The sequence below is a fragment of the Anolis sagrei genome, chromosome 12 (assembly GCF_037176765.1).
Source record: "Anolis sagrei isolate rAnoSag1 chromosome 12, rAnoSag1.mat, whole genome shotgun sequence".
Lineage (NCBI taxonomy): Eukaryota > Metazoa > Chordata > Lepidosauria > Squamata > Dactyloidae > Anolis > Anolis sagrei.
In genome coordinates, this window is record NC_090032.1 from 23,083,017 (window position 1) to 23,102,641 (window position 19,625).

Sequence of the window (19,625 nt, forward strand, 5' to 3'; positions counted from 1 at the left end):
GTACTAATGTTGGAAGGTACCCCAAAGGCCATCTAGTCCAACCCCCTCCTTCAGTGCAGCAGAAGCACAATCAAGGCACCCCTGGCAGATGGCCACCAAGCCTCTGCTTAATAATAATAATAATAATAATAATAATAATAATAATAATAGAATCCTAGGGTTGGGAGAGACTCTTCTTGGGCCAGTCCTCACTGCAGACATGCCTTGGCCACTTTCTCCCGGGGCGAAGGGGTTATCTCTCGCAGGTGACCCTTCCCTTCCCGGGCGGGCCCTTCTCCATCCACAAAGGGACCCTGCCCCCCCCCCCCCCGGTTAGTTGACTCAGTGTCCCTGGTGTTTACCGATTGGCCAATGTGATGCCAAAGGTCAAGCGCCAATCTCCCTGCTGCTGCCCTATCTCCCTTCAATCAGGACCGCTCTCCCTGGGAGCTGGCCCTCAGTCCGAGCCTCTCTTTCGGGGGAAAGGAGCAAGCAAGGAAGGAAGGAAGGAAGGAAGGAAGGAAGGAGCCGGACGGAGGTAGGGAGGTAGGGATGTCGGGGCCATTCGTGGGCCCCCCTCGCTCTTCCGGGAGGGGTCCCCTGTTTCTCTCGGCCGGCCGTTAGGGCCCCACGGGAGGCGTGCATGGACCCTCCGTGGTGGCCCCACCGTGGATCCTCTGGACTCTCTCCTGCCACTCTCCTCCTTCCCGCCTCGGCCTTCTTCGCTCAGCCTCCTCTTTTGCCTCCTTGGCCTCTTCTCTTCTCTCTTGAGATAAAGTAGGATATAATAAATATAATAATAATAATAATTTTCTCTCTTCTATCTTCTTCATTTCTTCTCTCTTTCCTTCTTCTATTATTGTCCTCTTTTATCTCTCCTCTCCTTTTCTCTATTTCTTTCTATCTTTTCTTTCTTCTTTTCTCTTTTGAGTCTTCTTTGGGAGAGATAAAGCAGGGTAGAAATAAATATCATAATAACCCTAACAATCATTTCCTCTCTTCTATCTTCTTCATCTCTTATCTTCTATTATTCTCTACTTTTTTCTCTTCTCTCTTTTTCTCTCTTCTCTATTTCCTTCTCTCTTTTCTTTCTTCTCTTTTGAGTCTCCTTTGGGAGAGATAAAGTAGGATATAATAAGTATGATAAATATAATAATAATAATTTTCTCTCTTCTATCTTCTTCATCTCTTCTCTCTTCCCTTCTCCTATTGTTCTCCTCTTTTATCTCTTCTCTATTTCTTTCTATCTTTTCTTTCTTCTCTTTTGAATCTTCTTTGGGAGAGATAAAGCAGAGTAGAAATAAAGATAATAATAACCCTAACAATCATTTTCTCTCTTTTATCTTCTTCTCTCCTCTCTCCTATTATTCTCCACTTTTTTCTCTTCTCTCCTTCTATCTTTTCTTTTTTCTTTTGAGTCTCCTTTGGTAGAGATTAAGCGGGGTATTAATAATAACAATAACAATCATTTCCTCTCTTGTATCTTCTTTTCTCTTCTCTCCTATTATTCTCTTTTTTCTCTTCTCCATTTCCTTCTCCATTTCCTTCACTCTTTTCTTTCTTCTCTTCTCTTTTGAGTCTTCTTTGGGAGAGATAAAGCAGGGTGTAAATATCACAATAACCTTAACAATCATTTTCTCTCTTCTATCTTCATATCTCTTCTATTATTCTCCTCTTTTATCTCTTCTCTCCTCCTCTCTCTTCTCCACTCTTTTCTTTCTTCTCTTCTCTTTTGAGTTTTCTTTGGGAGAGATAATGCAGGGTATAAATAAATATAATAACCATAACCATCATTTTATCTCTTCTACCTTAATCTCTCTTCTATTATTCTCCTCTCTCTTCTCTATTTCCATCTCTTTTATTCTCTTCTCTTTTGAGTCTTCTTTGGGAGAGATAAAGCGGGGAAGAAATAAATATCATAATAACCATAACAATCTTCTATCTTCTTCATCTCTTCTCTTTTATTATTCTCCTCTTTTTTTCTCTTCTCTCCTCTCCTCTCTGTTTCCAGTTCTTTCTCTCTCTCTATTTTAATACTTTTGATCCCCTTCTGTATGATTTCACTGCTAAGTTGACCCCATTTCTGCCCTTTAGTGTGCCCCAGACCCCCTTCTGCTGCTTCTTCCTCCTCCTCCTCTTCTTCTCCCTTTGGGGGCAAGGGGTCCCGTCCACCTGTCACAGGTGAAGCAGCGCTTCTGACCCTTTCCTTCGCCCTGAATGTACTTGCCAATCAACGTTTGCGGTCGGCTGCCCAGCAAGGCCCGAATCCCTTCGTCTGCAAGCCTCTTGTCACAGAGAGAGAGAGAGAGAGAGAGAGAGAGAGAGAGAGGATGCATTCGCGACAGGCTGTGCGTGTGTGTGTGATATATATATATATTTGGTAGATAGAGTATCCTAGATTTGGAAGGGACCCCCAAAGGCCAACCAAACCAGTCCCATTCTCAATTGTGAGTTGTTTGCAAGCTGGATATTTGTAACTTGGCAATGGCCCATACATATATACATACACACACACACACACATATTGCTAAGCACCGGGACTGTGGCGCATCTGGCTGGGAGTCACCTGCATTAAGATCACTACTGACCAAAAGGTCATGAGTTCGAAGCCAGCCTGGGTCAGAGTAAGCTCCCAACCATTGTGTGTTGCTTGCTGTCGACCTTTGCAGCCTGAAAGACAGTTGCATCTGTCAAGTGGGAAATTTAACTTCCGCTTATGCGGGGAGGCGAATTTACGACGCCATAAAAATCTCCAGCAAGCATGCAAAAAATGAGGAAGTACTTAATCCGTGTCACAAATGAACGGTGAAGCGACAGCTCCCCTTTGAAGCCCGAAAGACAGTTGCATCTGTCAAGTAGGAAATTTCGGTACCCACCTACGCGGAGAGGCTAATTTAACTAATTTACGATGCCATAAAAATCTCCAGCAAGCATACAAAGAATGGGAAAGTACTTCACCAGTGTCACAAATGGACGATGAAGCGACAGCTCCCCCGGTGGCCGGAATACCCTCATGAAAAAGCTGGAATGTTAAATAGCCTCTGTGTGTCTGTCTAAGTATGTTGTGTGTCTGTGGCATGGGGTGTTTTCCATGTACATGGTAATCCTTCCTGAGTCCCCTACGGGGTGAGGAGAAGGGAGGAATGTAAATACGGTAAATTAAATAAATAAAAATAAATGGATGTGATAGATAGAGTATCCTAGAATTGGAAGGGACCCCCAAAAGTCATCTAGTCCAGCCCTGTTTCAATCTAGGAGCCATTGGTAACCAGGAGTGGTCTATGTACAGAGAGAGGTGAGAGGGGTATGGCGTCCTCCATGGGGAAGGGCCCCCCAGTGCCCATCCACTCCAGCCCACTCTCCACTGTGTACGTCGGATCCTTGTGACTTGGGACGGTCTGTATTTTGACCGGAGGCCGCTGTGTGCGCCTGTCTCTCGGGGTCAGAAGGTCTGCTTTGGGCGGCGGATCTGGGTCCAAATAGGGGAAAGGGCACCCGGCGTGGGCAGTGTTGGTGCGCCTGTGTGTGCGTGTGCGGGGCAGCAACGCCTGCGGCAGGACAGGCCCGTCCTGGAAACCCCTCTCCTGGGACCAGGCCGGTCTCCCCCTCCTTCCCTCGGTCTTTCTGGCATCGTCCGACTCCTTCCCTCCTTTACATTCATAAGCGAAACATCCATTGGGGAGCGGTCTCGATTTGCCAAGAAATATAGGCAAAGTCCCCAAGTGGTTCTCTTCCTTCCTTCCTTCTTTCCTTCCTTCTCTCCCTCCCTCCCTCCTTCCCTTCCCTTCCCTCTCTTCTTTCTTATTTCCTTCCTTCTCTCCTTTCCTTTCCTTCTTCCTTCCTTCCATCCATTCATCCTTCTCTCCTCCCCTTCTTTCCTTCTTGCTATCCTTCCTTCCTTCTCTCCTTCCTTCTATTCTTTCTTCTTTCCTTATCTCTTTTCCTTTCCTCCTTCCTTCCTTCCTTCCTTCCATACTTCTCTCCTTCTTGCTATCCTTCCTTCCCTCCCTTCCTCCTTCCCTCTTTCTCTTCTTTCTTCTTTCCTTCTTTCCTCCTTCCTTCCTTCCATCCATCCATACATCCTTCTCCCCTTCTTTCTTTCTTGCTATCCTTCCTTACCTACCTATTTCCTTCCTTCTTTCTCTTCTTTCTTCTTTCCTTCTCTCCTCCTTTCCTCTTCTCCTTCTTTCCTCCTTCCTTCCATCCATCCTTCTCTCATTCTCTCCTTCTTTCCTTCTTGCTATCCTTCCTTCCTTGTCTTATTTATTCTTTCCTCTTTTCCTTTCCTCCTTTCCTCCATCCATCCATCCATCCTTCCTTCCTTCTTTCCTTCTTGCTATTCTTCCTCCCTCCTTCCTTCCTTCTTTCCTTCTCTCCTTCCTTCCTCCCCATTTGCTGCCTCCCTCCCTCCCTCTCTCCCTGTTTCCTTGGTTGAGGAAGAGGAGGGACGCTGACCTTCCTCCTCCTCCTCCTCCTCCTCGTTTGGGGCCGTGAGTGCCGGAGGCGCCATTGATTTCTAAGGGTCATAAAAATCACCCCGCGGTTGCCATTCCTGCTTCTCCGCCTTTTCTCCTCCGGCCGCCTTTGGAAAGAGACGAGGCTTTTGGAGAAGGAGGGAGAGAGGGAAGGAAGGAAAGAAAGAAAGAAGGAAACTTGAAACTCCCTTTTCAACTCTGGAGCCGGGTCCTTGAATCCCTTTGATGTGTTTATATTGATCCTATCTTCCCCCAGTGGAATGGCCCTCTGTCGGGAGGGATTGGCTTGTGCTTTCCTTGCATGGAGGCAGAAAGAAAGGGGTTGAACTGGGTGGGCTTTGGAAGGCCCTTCCAACCCTAGGAGTCAATATTGATGTGTTTGGGCTGGATGGCCACCTGATGGGGGGGATTAAATGGTGTCTTCCTCAATGGTAGAAAGAAGGTGGTGGGGCTGGGTGGCCTTTGGGGGTCCTCTTCTGTGATTTGGCCCCAGAGCGGCTTCAAGGGGGGGCTTGGTGCGTTCCTCTGGTGACCCCCTTGGCCTTTGCCGTGCTGCCGGAATGCCTTTGGGAGTGAGTAACGCGCCTTCGTTGCCTCTGTGGCCACGGAGGAGACTCTTCCCATTGATCCCACTCCTCTTCCACGTCAAAATGTGCCATGGGTTCAGCTTCCTTGCTCCTCTCGCACCTGCTTCCAAGTGGCTCTGGCTTCAGGGAACCTGGCTGTGAGGCTCTTAATAATAACAATAATAATAATAATCTGTATTTATACCCCGCCACCATCTCCCCAACGGGGACTCGGGAAAGCGCTCCCTAGGGTTCCCTCCCATGAGCGATACAATGAAGAGCGGAACCCCTTTCCCACTAAGAGACTAAACCTGCCTCTTTCCCGGCAGAGATGACGATGATGCTGCTGCAGCTGCGCTTGTCGGGGGCCCGGCGCCCCTTGCTGGCCCTCCGCAGGGCCTGCCGATGCCCGGCCGCTTTCCGCAGCTCTGGCCAGACCGAGTACCAGCCCATCCGGAAGGTCATGGTGGCCAACAGAGGTGAGCAGGGAGGCAGATAGGGAAATGGTGGGGGGGGGGGTCTCTCTTTTGAGGATGGCCTCTGACCTCCGCACTCTGCCCTCAGGGGAGATCGCCATCCGCGTCTTCCGCGCATGCACGGAGCTGGGCATCCGGACGGTGGCCGTCTACTCGGAGCAGGACACGGGGCAGATGCACCGGCAGAAGGCCGACGAGGCCTACCTCATTGGGAGGGGGCTGCCCCCCGTCCAGGCCTACCTCCACATCCCGGACATCATCAAGGTCGCCAAGGTGAGCCCATCCTGGGTGGCCCGTAACCATAAATGAGCGCAGCTGGACCGTATCCCCCCCCCCTCGAGGCTGTCAGTATCACAGCCTGTTGGTTCGCCCACTGCTAATCCGTCAACCGTGCATCAGGAGCAAACTTGGCAAGCAGAGCCCCCGTGACCCACTTTGTGTCCTGGCGACATTCGGGAAAGAGCAGACCATGGATGATGGGATTTGCAGTCCTGTCACTCACATCTAGAGACTACTGCTAACCCCATCAGCCATGGATTTCGACCAAACTTTGCACAGAGACAACCCCCCCCCCCCGGTCTTCTGAGGGCGGCCCAAGGGACACCCAAGGCTTCCTGGTCACCCGATTGTGAGTGTGTCCCGGGCACTTCACCCCGTCTTCTCCCTTTCATGCAGGAGAATGAGGTGGACGCCATCCACCCTGGGTACGGGTTCCTCTCGGAGCGCGCGGACTTCGCCCAGGCCTGCCTCGAGGCCGGCGTGCGCTTCATCGGCCCGAGCCCCGAGGTGGTGCGCCAGATGGGCGACAAGGTGGAGGCGCGCGCCCTCGCCATTGCCGCAGGTGAGCAGGGAGCCCGCCCGTGCCTGCGCTCGTGCCACAGGGTGCCCCAATGCGTGGTGGGAGGGGGAGGGGAGGGGGAGCCCCGCCACGAAGGGACCCCGCTGACCTTTTCTCCCTCCCCCCCCCCCCCCGAATGGCGCAGGTGTGCCGGTGGTGCCCGGGACGGAGGCGCCCATCTCCTCGCTGAACGAGGCCCAGGAGTTCTCCAAGAGCTACGGCTTCCCCATCATCTTCAAGGCCGCCTTCGGGGGCGGAGGGCGCGGGATGCGGGTCGTGCGCTCCTACGAGGTGAGAGCGGGAGGGGGAGGGAGGGCGGGGAGGGGCGGGGACCATGCCCCCCCATATGTGTGTGTGTATATATACACATACCAGGGCTGACACCCTTCCCCACTCCCTCCCACCACTCCCTCCCTCCATTCTTCCCTTCCTTCTTCCCTCCTTCCTTTCTTTTCTTTTTTGCTTCCTCCCTCCCTCCCCTCATTTTCTTCCTTTTGTCTTATTTTTCCTTCCCTGCTTCATCTCTCCTTCCCACACTTCATTCTTCATTTCCTTCTTTTCTTCCTCCATTTCTCCCTCCTTACTTCAATTCCTTTCTCTTTCCCTCCCTCCATCCCTTCATCTCCTTCCTTCTTCTTTTCCCTTCCCCCCTCACTTCCTTCTTCACTTCCTTCTTCCTTTCCTTCCTTCCCTCCTTCCCTCCCTCCATTTCTCCCTCCCTACTTCACTTCCTTTCTCCTTCCTTCACTCCTTCCACCCTCCCTCCATCCCTTCCTCCTTTCTTTCTTTCCTTCCTTCTCCACTTCCTCTCTCCCTCCCTTTCTCCCTCCCTCCCTTCTCCATCTCCTTCCTTCTCAACTTCCTACCTTCTTCTTTTCCGTTCCCTCCCTTCACTTCCTTCTTCCTTCCCTTCCTCCTTCCATTCCTCTGTTTCTCCTTCCCTACTTCCTTTTTCCTCCCTTTTCTCCTTCCACCCTCTCTCCATCCCTCCCTCCTCCCTCCCTTCCCTTCCTTCCCTCCCTCCTTCCCTTCCTCCATTTCTCCCTCCCCACTTCACTTCCTTTCTCCTTCCTTTCTTCCCTTCCCCTTCCCCTTCCCTTCCTCCCTTTTCTCCTTCCATCCTTCCTCCCTCCATCCCTTCCTTCCTTCCTTCTTTCCTTTCTTTCCTTCCTTCTCCACTTCCTCCCTCCATCCCTTCTCCATCTCCTTCCTTCTCCACTTCCTTCTTTTCCTTTCCCTCCCTTCTCCACTTCCTCCCTCCCTCCTTCCCTCCCTCCATTTCTCCTTCCCTACTTCATTTCCTTTTTCCTTCCTCCCCCCCTTCTCCTTCCTTCCTTCCTTCCTTCCCTTCCTCCTCCACTTCCTCCCTGGCTTCCTCCCCCTTCCAGGAACTGGAGGAGAACTACACGCGTGCCTTCTCGGAGGCGCTCTCGGCCTTTGGCAACGGCGCCCTCTTCGTGGAGAAGTTTGTGGAGCGGCCCCGGCACATCGAGGTCCAGATCCTGGGTGCGTGTGCAGGCGTGTGTGTGTGTTGTTGTTGTTCTGCTTGTGGCAGCGACGCAAGCGGCACGACGCCTCGGCTCGTCCCCCCCCCTTCCCTCCCTTCCCTTTCCTTCTTTCCTCTCGAGCCTCCCGTTCCCGCCTTCCAGGGTTCAAGGCTGAAGGAAGCGTTGCAAAAGCACAATAGACACAAGGAAACAAGAGCGGGTGGCTGGCATGCGTGTGCAAGCGTGTGCCACGCCAGGGATGCGTGGGCGGAGGGAGCCCTTCTCTTTCTCTCTTCCCGGTTTGTGTGGGAAGAGGCTTCCTGCAGAAATAGCCTTCGCAGCCTCTCTTCCCGTGACTCAAGGCATCTTCGTCATCATCATCCTCCTCCTCATCATCATCGCATGGAAACAGGCAGGCGGGAGGACGGCGGCGGGACACGTGGGCTTCCCGTGACAGATCCTCCAAGCGCCCATCATCATGATCATGATAATAATAATAATAATAATAGTAGGAGACACATTGACCTGGCTCGTGTCCTGCTGATGGAAGTCTCACTCCATGGCAATGATGATGATGATGATGATGATGATGATGATGATGATGATATGGACCTGCCCAGTGTCTTTCTCATTGACGTCGAGCTTCAGTCCCTAATAATAATAATAGTAGTCATAATTTGACTTTTTTGTGTGTCAGGAGCGACTCGAGAAACTGCAAGTCGCTTCTGGTGTGAGAGAATCGGCTGTCTGCAAGGATGTTTTGCCCAGGTGTTTTACCATCCTGTAGGAGACTTCTCTCATGTCCTTGCATGGGAAGCTGGAGCTGACAGATGGGAGCTCACCCTGCTACCCGGATTTGAATACCCAACCTTTCAGTCAGCAGTCCTGCCGGCAAAAGGGTTTCACCCCGTGCGCCACCGGGAGATTCTAATGTCATGATAACAACAACAACAACAACAACAACAATATGGAACATAGGCCTGGACAATGTCCTTTGCATGGATGATGATGATGGCAGTCTAGCTCCAGTCCCCAATAATAATAATAATAATAATCATCATCATCATCATCATCATAGACTGACCAGTGTGTGTCTCTCTGTTTCCAGCGTGCCCCCCCCCCATTATTTTCCCCCAGGAATGGGGCACACCGGGACAATACTCATCATCTTCATCATCATCATCATCACCCTCTAGCTCCAGACTCCAATAATATTAATAGTAATAATAATAATAATAATAATAATAATAATAATAATAATAAGATGATAATAATAATATAACAACATAGACCTGACCTCAGTGTCCTTCTCATGAAAGTCTAGCTCCAGACTCCAATAATAATAATAATAATATAGTGATGATGATGATAATAATAAAAATAATAATGTAGCAACATAGATCTGACCATAGTGTCATGGAAGTCTAGCTCCAGACTCCAATAATAATAAGAATAAGAATAAAAATATAATGATTATGGTAATAATAATAATAATAATAATAATAATGTAGCAACATAGACCTGACCTCAGTGTCCTTCTCATGGAAGTCTAGCTCCAGACACCAATGATAATAATATTAATAGTAATAAGAATATAATGATGATATAGCAACATAGACCTGACCTCGGTGTCCTTCTCATGGAAGTCTAGCTCCAGACTCCAATAATACTAATGGTAAACATAATGATAGGAGAGGCATTGACCTGTGCCCCCCCCCCCCCCTGCTCCCCAAATCCTTTTCCGCAGGCGACCGGTACGGGAACGTGGTGCACCTGTACGAGCGGGACTGCTCCATCCAGCGGCGGCACCAGAAGGTGGTGGAGATCGCCCCGGCCGCCCACCTGGACTCCCAGCTGCGCTCCCGGCTGACCAACGACGCCGTCCGGCTGGCCAAGCAGGTGAGCGGGCATTGAGGTCCGGTCGCCCTCCTTCTCCGAGAACATGGAATATGGAGCTGGGTGGCCATCTGTTGGGAAGGGGGGCTGGACTGGGTGGCCTTGGGGGGTCCCTTCCTGCCATTATTTACCGTAATCGTTTGTTTATTTTTCTCTGGCTTTCCTGCCATGAGTGGGACTCAAAGCGGCATACAAGGCGGAAACAACAAGTCCAACGAAAACCTCATAACCCAGATTGCACCCCATACATCCCATAGATAAACAAATGAATAAATTACCATATATCTCATTTAAAAATTCCCTAAACGTCTGGCCACTGAGGTCATTCATCAAACAATTTCCGTGAGATCATAAGGAAACATTGCCAGGCCCAACATGGCTCTTAAAAGGGGTCCACGAGCACACCTGTTCTGGGTCGTCAGGAAAGGGCTGGACCCCATCAACAGGTTTTGAGTTGCGAATGGAAGGCCAGCCGGGAAGGGGCCGGTCGATCGCTCCTCTCTGGCCGACCCTGGGCGGCATTGCAAAGGGCCAGTTGCCCCCGCCAGTGACCCTTGGCGATGACCTCTCGGCAGGCGGCAGCTGCATCGCCTTGCTCTCTCCTTGGTGACGCAGCGCGAGTATCTGCCCACGTTGCGTGGGGGACTCTGGTGACTCCGACTGTTTGCAAAGTGGGCTGTGAAGCTGAGTGCCCCCCCCCCCCGAGGTGTCCGGCCTGCTCTTCCACTCATCAGTTTGACCACAAAGTGGGGGGGAGGGGGGGCTTCAAGGCCCTTCCCTTCCCCTCGCCCTTCCCGCTATCTAATTATTTGGGGCGCAGAGTGGCTTTGGGGCTGTTTTGCCTGCACACGTGTCAGGAGCAAATGCTGCTGGAACACGTTGGCCACGCAGCCCTGAAACCGCGCAACACTCTGGTGATTCTGGCTGTGAAAGAAAGAAAGCCTTTGACAATACCATCCTTGCCATCCTTTCCCAGCCCGTTTTGGGACTCTTTGCCCAAAACAGAAACGGGCGGGGCTGGACCCCCAGACAGACCCCCCCCCCCCGGAAGGGCCTCTGGTGCCGCCACAACTGCCGCACTTGACGGCAAACGGCGGCTAAGTGTGAGCTGGCAAAGCGGCCCGGCCTTTGCCAGGATTCGCATTCCCGCTCCAGCGCACAATGTGCATCCGCTGTGCTTTTGGTGGCACTTCTCTCTGGCCCCGGGCAAGGCTGCGGCTGGGATTCGCAAACACCAGCCAAGGAATGACTGCGGCCTTCACCGGTCTTCCTTCCAGGAATTGTCATAGAGAGAGGCGCCACCCATTATTATTATATTATCATTATTTCTTTCCGTGCCATTCTCTTGCATTTAATATTATTATTATTATATAATTATTATTTCCTTCCATGCCGATCTCTTGCATTTATTATTATTATTACATACAATATTATTATTTCCTTCCATGCTGTTCTCTTGCATTTAATATTATTATAATATAATTATTATTTCCTTCCATATCAATCTCTTGCATTTATTATTATTATTAATATTATTATTGTTATTATTATATAATATAATATTATTATTTTCTTCCATGCCAATCTCTTGCATTTAATATTATTATAATATATAATTATTTCCTTCCATGCCAATCTCTTGCATTTAATATTATTATTATATTATATTATTATTACTCCCTTCCATGCCGTTCTCTTGCATTAATAATAATATTATAATATAATATAATATTATTATTTCCTTCCATGCCAATTTCTTGCATTTCCTTGTTTCCACTTTTTACATTTTATAATAATATAATGATAATGATAATAATAATGATAGAATTCTAGAGTTGGAAGAGGCCACCTGGGCCATCTACTCCTTCCAACAGTCAAAGCACAATCGAAGCCCTCCTGACAGATGGCCACCCAGCCCCCCCCCCCCCCCGATAATAACCCTCATGGTTGACTGGGAGACTCCTGGCCTTGGAGAAAGAAGGGCCCTTGGAGGGGCCCCCAGACGACCAACCCCTCCTCCCTCCCTCCTTTCTCAGGTGGGCTACGAGAACGCGGGAACGGTGGAGTTCCTGGTGGACCGGCAGGGGAAGCACTTCTTCATTGAGGTCAACTCACGCCTCCAGGTCGAGCACACCGTCACCGAGGAGATCACCGAGTGAGTAGGGGGCACGCACACACACGCAAGCACACGCGTGTGGCGAGAGAGAGAGGGGGGACACACTGCATGACCATGGCCTTCACCCCGCTCCCTCCCGCTGCTCCCCGGAGTGCCTCTGCATACATTTGCATGTTTTACATTCTGGGTAATTAACGTGAGGTCGTTACCGCCGTCATTGCCAATTATGGGTTGAGTTCCTTTCTGGAGTTAATGGGGACGACGGGAAGGGAGGCTGGCAAGGCCAACAGTGCATGGCAAGCGGGAAAATGACATTTCTGGAGAGGAAAGGTGGGACCCATCTATCCATCCATCCTTCTGTCTACCTACCTACCTACCTGCAGACACCTTACCTCTCTCCATGCTCACAGGAAAAAACATCTACCTGCCTACCTGTCTACCTATCTATCTAGTTACCTCTCTCTCTCTCTTTCTCTCTCTCTCTATCTTTCTATCTTTCCGGCTGTCTACCTATCTGTCTACCTACCTATCTACCTGCAGGCACCTTACCTCTCTCCATGCTCACAGGAAAAGAACATCTACCTGTCTATGTGTCTGTCTATCTATCTATCTATCTATCCAGCCATCCAGCCATCCTTCTATCTATCTATCTATCTATCTATCTATCTATCTATCTATCTCTCCATGCTCACATGCTCATGTCTACCTATCTATTTACCCATCCATCCATCTACCTACCTATCTGTCTGTCTGTCTACCTATCCATGTCTCCTGGGAACAGAGGCTGGGTGGCGGTGTTGCTCCTGCATAAGGGCCGACAAGGGGGAGGGGTTGGCTAGATGGCCTCTGGGGCCCCTTCCAAACCTAGGATTCGGACCCCCTCGGGCCTCTGTGGCTTGCCATTGGGCACCTCTGGCTGGACCGGCCTCGCTCCAGCTGTGCTTTTGGAAGAGATCCATCTGCTCTCTTTAATTCCCCCAAAGCGGATTCAAGGAAAGGAAGGAGGGAGAGAGAGAGAGAGAGATCGGAGAAAGAAAGAAGAAAGAGAGGAAGAGAGAGAGAAAGAGAGCCTTCTGGCCTCTCCATTGCAGGCTCCCCCCCCCCCCCCAAAGCAACACCCTTCATATTCATTGTACTTATTACATTTATATATCCATTGGCCTTCATATAATCTTGTGCATTTACTATTATTTATTAATAATATTACTATTTTACAATTATTATTATTATTATTATTATTATTACTGTTTCCTTCTATGCTTATTTCTATGCAATTATTATTATTATATTATTTCCTTCTCTGCATTTATTCTTATTCTTATTATTATTTCCTTCTATGCTGATATCTTTCAATTATTATTATTATTATTATTATTATTTCCTTCTGTGCATTTATTATTATTATTATTATTATTATTATTGTTTCCTTCTATTATTATTATTTCTTTATGCAATTATTATTATTTCCTTCTCTCCGTTTATTACTATTACTATTATTATTATTACTACTGTTATTATTATTATTATTTCTGTGCATTTATTATTATTGTTGTTGTTATTACTGTTATTATTATTTCCTTCTATGCAATAATAATAATAATAATTATTATTATTATTTACTTCTATTATTATTATTTCCTTCTGTGCATTTATTATTATTATTATTATTATTATTATTATTATTGTTTCCTTCTATTATTATTATTTCTTATGCAATTATTATTATTATTATTTCCTTCTCTCCGTTATTACTATTACTATTACTGTTGTTGTTATTATTATTATTTCTGTGCATTTATTATTATTGTTGTTGTTGTTACTGTTATTATTATTATTTCCTTCTATGCATTTATTATTATTATTATTATTATTATTATTATTATTTCCTTCCATGCCGCTCTCTTGCATTTCCTTTTTTTGCTTATTACATTTTGCAATCGTGGCTTTATGATCATGAATTAAGAAATGGCAAAGCGGCGTGACAAGGCTGGTCTTGCGTGGACTCTGCCTCTGGCGTGGGAGCAACGGCTGAGGAGCCAAGGCCTGCCTCCTCTTCTCTTCTCTTCTCTTCTCTTCTCTTCTCTTCTCTTCTCTTCTCTTCTCTTCTCTTCTCTCCTCTCCTCTCCTCTCCTCTCCTCTCCTCTCCTCTCCTCTCCTCTCTTCCTTCCTCTGGGGAGCTCCTTGAGAAGCGTTCACGTGGTCGGTCGTGTCTTCTGGTGTGAAAACAAAGCCTTGCAAGGCGGGCTCTTGTTCCCGCTCAGCCTTGAACCCCAAAGGATGCAGGCAGGCAGGCAGGCAGTCTTGCTTGGAGCCAACCACGACCACAACAAAGGCCGAGGCCACAAGAGCTGCTTCGCGATGCAAGCCTCCTCCACGCTCCCTCCCTCCTTCCCCCCCCCCCCTTTGCCCTTGGCCGTGGCGCCATTGTCTCCTCGCCGGTTGTGCCTCTCTGCTTCATGCATGCGCTGCTGATGCTGATGCTGCAAACGGGCCTTGTGCGCCGCCTCGGCCTTTGCCAATCAAATCAGCGCAGCCTTCCTGGGTTGGAGTGTCTCTCCCAGAGTCAGGGGGGTTGGGAGGGGCCCCTTCCAAGGGCCAGCCACTCCAGGCAAGGAACAGCACAATCAAAGCCCTCCCCACAGATGGCCACCCAGCCACCACTTAAGAATAATAATGATCAGGATTGAATCAGAGAATCACAGCCCTGGGAAAGGACCCCCCCCCCCCCCCCAGGGCCACCCGGACCACGCCCGCTCCTGCCAATCTGAAGGAGAAGAAGGTGCCCTCCCCCCCCCCCCCCGCCTCCAAAATAATCATAATAATCACAAGAACAACAAGAACAAGAACAACAATAATAGAGGCTGTAGGAAAGTGAGGGCCTAACTACCTATCTATTTACCTATAATAGGTAGATAGATAGGTAGATTTGAAGTGACTGGACTGACCTTGAGGGAGCTGGGGGTGGTAACGGCCGACAGGGAGCTCTGGTCCATGAGGTCACGAAGAGTCGGAGACGACTGAACGAATGAACAACAACAACAGATAGGTAGATTTACCTACATAGGTAGATTTGCCTACCCTATCTACTTATTTATCTAAATATCTGTCTGCCTACCTATCTGTTTGTTTACCTACCTATCTACCTGTCTACCTATTTATCTATCTATTAATCTAAATATCTATCTATATGTCTACCTACGTACCAACCAACCTTCCTATTTATTTATCTACCTGCCTATCTATCTATCTATCTATCTATCTATCTATCTATCTATCTACCTATCCACCTATTTATCCACTTGCTTACCTACCTACCTACCTACCTACCTACCTACCTACCTACCTAAATATCTACCTGTCTACCTATTTATTTATTTATCTATCCATCTAAATGTCTATCCATCTAAATATCTGTCTGTCTATCTACCAACCTACCTATTTATCTATTTATCTACCTGTCTAGCTACTTATCTATCTATCTATCTATCTATCTATCTATCTATCTACTTGCTTGCCTACCTAATCTATCTATCTATCTATCTATCTATCTATCTATCTATCTATCTATCTATCTATCTATCTATCTAAATATCTGTCTACATATTTATTTATCTAGCTGCCTGCCTATCTACTTACCTATCTAACTATATATCTACCTGTCTGTCTGTCTGTCTATCTATCTACCTATTTATCTACTTGCTTACCTACCTACCTATCTAAATATCTACCTGTGTAACCTACCTACCTGTCTTTCAAAGTCAAGCTTGAAAAGCTGTGGGGGCTTGATGGAAAGAACCACACTCTGTCTGTGGAAGTGGGGCCCTCTCTCTCTCTCTCTCTCTCCTGGCGACACCTGCCATGCTCTCCATGCTCACAGGAGGGGGGCCCAATGGAGGGGGGCTGAGCGAGGGGGGCGCGGGGGACACCCAAGGCCGGATGTTGACCCTTCCTCTCTCTCTCCCCCCCCCCTCCCAGTGTGGACCTCGTCCACGCGCAGATCCACATCTCGGAGGGAAGAGCCTTCCCGAGCTGGGCCTCCGCCAGGACAGCCTGCGCATCAACGGCTGCGCCATCCAGTGCCGCGTCACCACCGAGGACCCCGCGCGCGGATTCCAGCCCGACACCGGGCGCATCGAGGTAGGACCGGAGACCCACGCCCACCCTGCCCTCCCACCCCCAAGGGCACCACGGCCAGAGAAGCCCACCCAGCACAACCCCCGACAGATGACCATCCAGTCTCTGCTAATTATTAGTATTATTTACCATAGAATCCTAGAGATGACAATCTATAGAAGGCAATTCAGTCCAACCCCTTTTTGCCATAAAGGAAAGCACAATCTGATCCCTCCTGACAGATGGCCATCCAGCCTCTGCTAATTATTATTATTATTATTATTATTATTATTATTATTATTATTACCACCATAGAATCCTAGAGATGACAACCTATAGAAGGCCATTCAGTCCACCCCCTTTTTGCCATAAAGGAAGGAACAATCTGATCCCTCCCTATAGATGGCCATCCAGCCTCTGCTATTTATTATTATTATTATTATTACCATAGAATCCTAGAGATGGGTGAGACCCCAAAAAGGCCCTTCTTTGGGCCTTCTTTGGGGCCCAAAGTCCACCCCCTTCTGCCATAAAGGAAGGCACAATCTGATCCCTCCCGAAAGATGGCCAACCTACCTCTGCTTTTTAAAATTATTATTGTCTCTATGATGGGAGTGCCTTCCCTGTGCCTGTTTGTCCCCTCCCGTCCCGCCAGCGCCTGGCCCTCCCTCCTCCTCCTCCTCCTCCTCGTTCTCTTCCTCGTTCTCTTTCTCTCCTCCGTCCCTCGTCTCGCTCAGAACGAAGCCGGAGGAACCTTTGGGGATTATTTTTATCCTGAGCCTGAGCTTCCCTGACTTGCCCTCCTGCCTTGGGATGAGGAGGAGGAGGAGGATGCCAATGCCCATGCCTGGGCACTCACTGGCTCCTTCCTCCTTCTCTCCTTCCCTCGCTCGCTCCCTCGCTCGTCATCCCTCTTTGCAGGGAAGTGAGCCTCATGCGGAGCGACAATGAGCAGCCCAGTTGGCTTCCTCGGGGCACAAGCCACTCTCCCTCCCTCTCCTCCTTTCTTTCTTTCTTTCCTTCCTCCCTTTTTCATTGTTATACTTATATAATAATTGTTATTATATTTATTTTACCCTGCTTTATCTCTCCCGAAGCAACCATGTATCTCCCATTATTATTATTATTATTATTACTATTATTATTATTATTATTATTATTATTTGATACATAACAAGATGAGTCCACAGCAAACAAGGTCACCCTGCTGGGTGTTGTATTGGATCCCAAGTCGGACCCTAGGACTGTGTGATGTATGGGTGAATGATGCGTGCAGATCTGGGTAGAGTGGCCTTCTGCAGCTGGCAGGTGGTCATCTTGTCAGCGCCAATTGTGTTTAAGTGCAGGCCAAGGTCTTGAGGCACTGCACCCAGTGTGCCCATCACCACTGGGACCCCCTTGACTGGCTTGTGGCAGAGTCTTTGCAGTTCAATCTTTAATTCCTCGTCTCGTGTCATCTTTTCCAGTTGTTCCCCTTCAATCCTGCTGTCGCCTGGGATTGCAACATTGATGATCTATACTTAGTTTTTTAACACGATTGTGAGGTCAGGAGTGTTGTGCTCCAAAACTCTGTCTGTCTGAATTTGGAATATATTAAAATATATTATAGTATATTATTTTTATATATAATATATGATAACCCAGTGAAATATTATTATTATTATTATTATTATTATTATTATTACCCCGCTTGATCTCTATCCTGCAGGAGACTCAAAGCAGACATTAACACAGAATAGACACAGTGTTAAAAATCAGTTAACAGCCACTAAAGCAGTATCCTTTCTTACTTCCTTTCCCTCCCTCCCTCCCTCCCTCCCTCCCTCCCTCCCTCCCTCCCTTCCTTCCTCCTCTCCTCCTCTCCTTCCTTCTCCATCTCTCTCTCTCTCTGAGCCTTGTTTTGGCTTTGAAACATTCCCTGAACCCCCCCCCCCCCCCCGCCAAAAGGGAAAGGGAAGCCCCTCCTGATTTGTGGCGGGGAAGGAAGGCAGGCAGGCCAGCCTCGTTAACTATGCAGCTAATTAGCAGCCTGGGAAAAAAGGAGGAGGGGGATTAGGTGCAGCGTAATAGCAACGGATCCTCCTTAATTCTCCGTAATTGAGGCTGAGGACCCTGGAGAGGAGACGGGGGGGGGGGGGGGTGTTCATCTATCTCTCTCTCTCTCCTTCTGTCTTTCTACCTATCGGTCTACCTACCCCTCTACCTGCAGACACCTTACCTGTCTCCATGATCACAGGAGACAAGGACATCTACCTATGTGTCTGTCTGTCTGTCTGTCTGTCTGTCTATCTATCTATCTATCTATCTATCTGTCTGTCTGTCCTTCCATCCTTCCGTCTACCTATCTACCTGCAGACACCTCCCCCCCCCCCCCCCCCCCGTTGTGGCTTTGTGCAAGCAGGCCTCCATTCCCAGGCGTGCCTTCTTGCCGCTTGTGCCAGTCTTTGCAGGTTGATCTTTAAATCCTCATTGTTGTTGTTGTTGTTGTTGTTATTATTATGATGGCAGGGAGGCAAGAGCAAAGGGGCATCACAAGAAAGGCAGTCAGAAGGGAAGGGGCCGTGACAGGGGCAGAATGGCCGTGGCTGGGGATGCTGGGATCTGGACGGGGGGGGGGGGGGGGGAGGGAGGGAGGGAGGGAGGGGGGAGGGGCTGTGCCCCCAGGGGGGAGGGGGAGAGGAGGAGGAGGACAGAGAGAGAGAGCCGGCCTCCCTGGGAGAGAGTGAGCGAGTGCTGTGTGTGCCTCTGCCAGTGCGTGTCATTCCAGGCCACAGCCCCCCCCCCCCCCCCCCGTTCCCCTTTGTGACATTTTCCCTTGCAGAAAGGGGCATTCTGGGGGGGGGGGAGCATTGGGGAGGGGGCTCTCCTTTGGCACTCAGTGGCATTTGTGGGTGGAAGAGAACGTGCATGGGGAGGGGGCTGCCCTCTTCGAAGAGACCCCCCCACTGACACACATACACCCCCCCCCCCCAGTGCTGATGCAGGCGCCCCCCCTCTTCCTCCCAAAAAGCACAACTGGGGGGGGCAGTGGGGGGGGGGAGGCCAGTGGAAAACGGCCCCAGGAAGCCAATCCGCCGCTTTGACCTCTGCCTGCGAGTGGCTCATTGATCCTTTCCCCGTGGGGGTGGCTGCGAGCCAAGAGAAGGAAGGGAAGCAGGAAGCGAGGGAGGGAGGGAGGGAGGAAGGGAAGAAGGAAGGGGAAAGGCCTGCTGGCTCTGCACAAGGCTGCGGGGAATGGGGGCCGGGCCCAGAACACTCCCCACAACCCAGGCGCTGACCACCCGCCCCCCTTTGGCCACCCAGAGCGGCCTGAGACCAGCCCTGTGGGACCAGCGTTTATTGATCCATCCTGGGAAAGGGAAGGTGGGAAGGTGGGAAGAGAGACTGGAAGAAGGCAGGAAGGAGGAAAAAGGAAGGAAGGAAGGAAGGAAGGAAGGAAGGAAGGAAGGAAGGACGGAAGGACGGAAGGAAAGGGCTCCCCACCACCTTCGGGAAGCGCCTGAGAAATGTCAGGCTGGAAATGTCATTGGAGAAAGAAAGCTGTCCTGAACAACAACAACAACAACAACAACAATGCTCTGAATGAAGAGGGAAGCAGCCATTTCTATGCTCCACTGGAGTAGTAGTAGTAGTAATAATAATAATAATAATAATAAATATAATGACAATAACAACTGGA

At 49.2% G+C, this 19,625-nt stretch overlaps 1 protein-coding gene across 1 annotated transcript in view; it reads left to right on the plus strand.

Moving 5' to 3' along the window:
• Positions 1 to 408: 408 nt before the first annotated feature.
• Positions 409 to 19,625, plus strand: part of PC (pyruvate carboxylase) — a 37,694-nt gene continuing 18,477 nt past the window's right edge. Inside the window, 10 exon segments of the mRNA XM_067472618.1 lie at positions 409 to 517; positions 5,350 to 5,499; positions 5,585 to 5,769; positions 6,172 to 6,337; positions 6,480 to 6,625; positions 7,723 to 7,840; positions 9,569 to 9,720; positions 11,754 to 11,872; positions 15,809 to 15,849; positions 15,852 to 15,970. Of these exon segments, the coding sequence (XP_067328719.1) occupies positions 5,352 to 5,499; positions 5,585 to 5,769; positions 6,172 to 6,337; positions 6,480 to 6,625; positions 7,723 to 7,840; positions 9,569 to 9,720; positions 11,754 to 11,872; positions 15,809 to 15,849; positions 15,852 to 15,970 (1,194 nt within the window). The 5' untranslated portion in view covers positions 409 to 517; positions 5,350 to 5,351.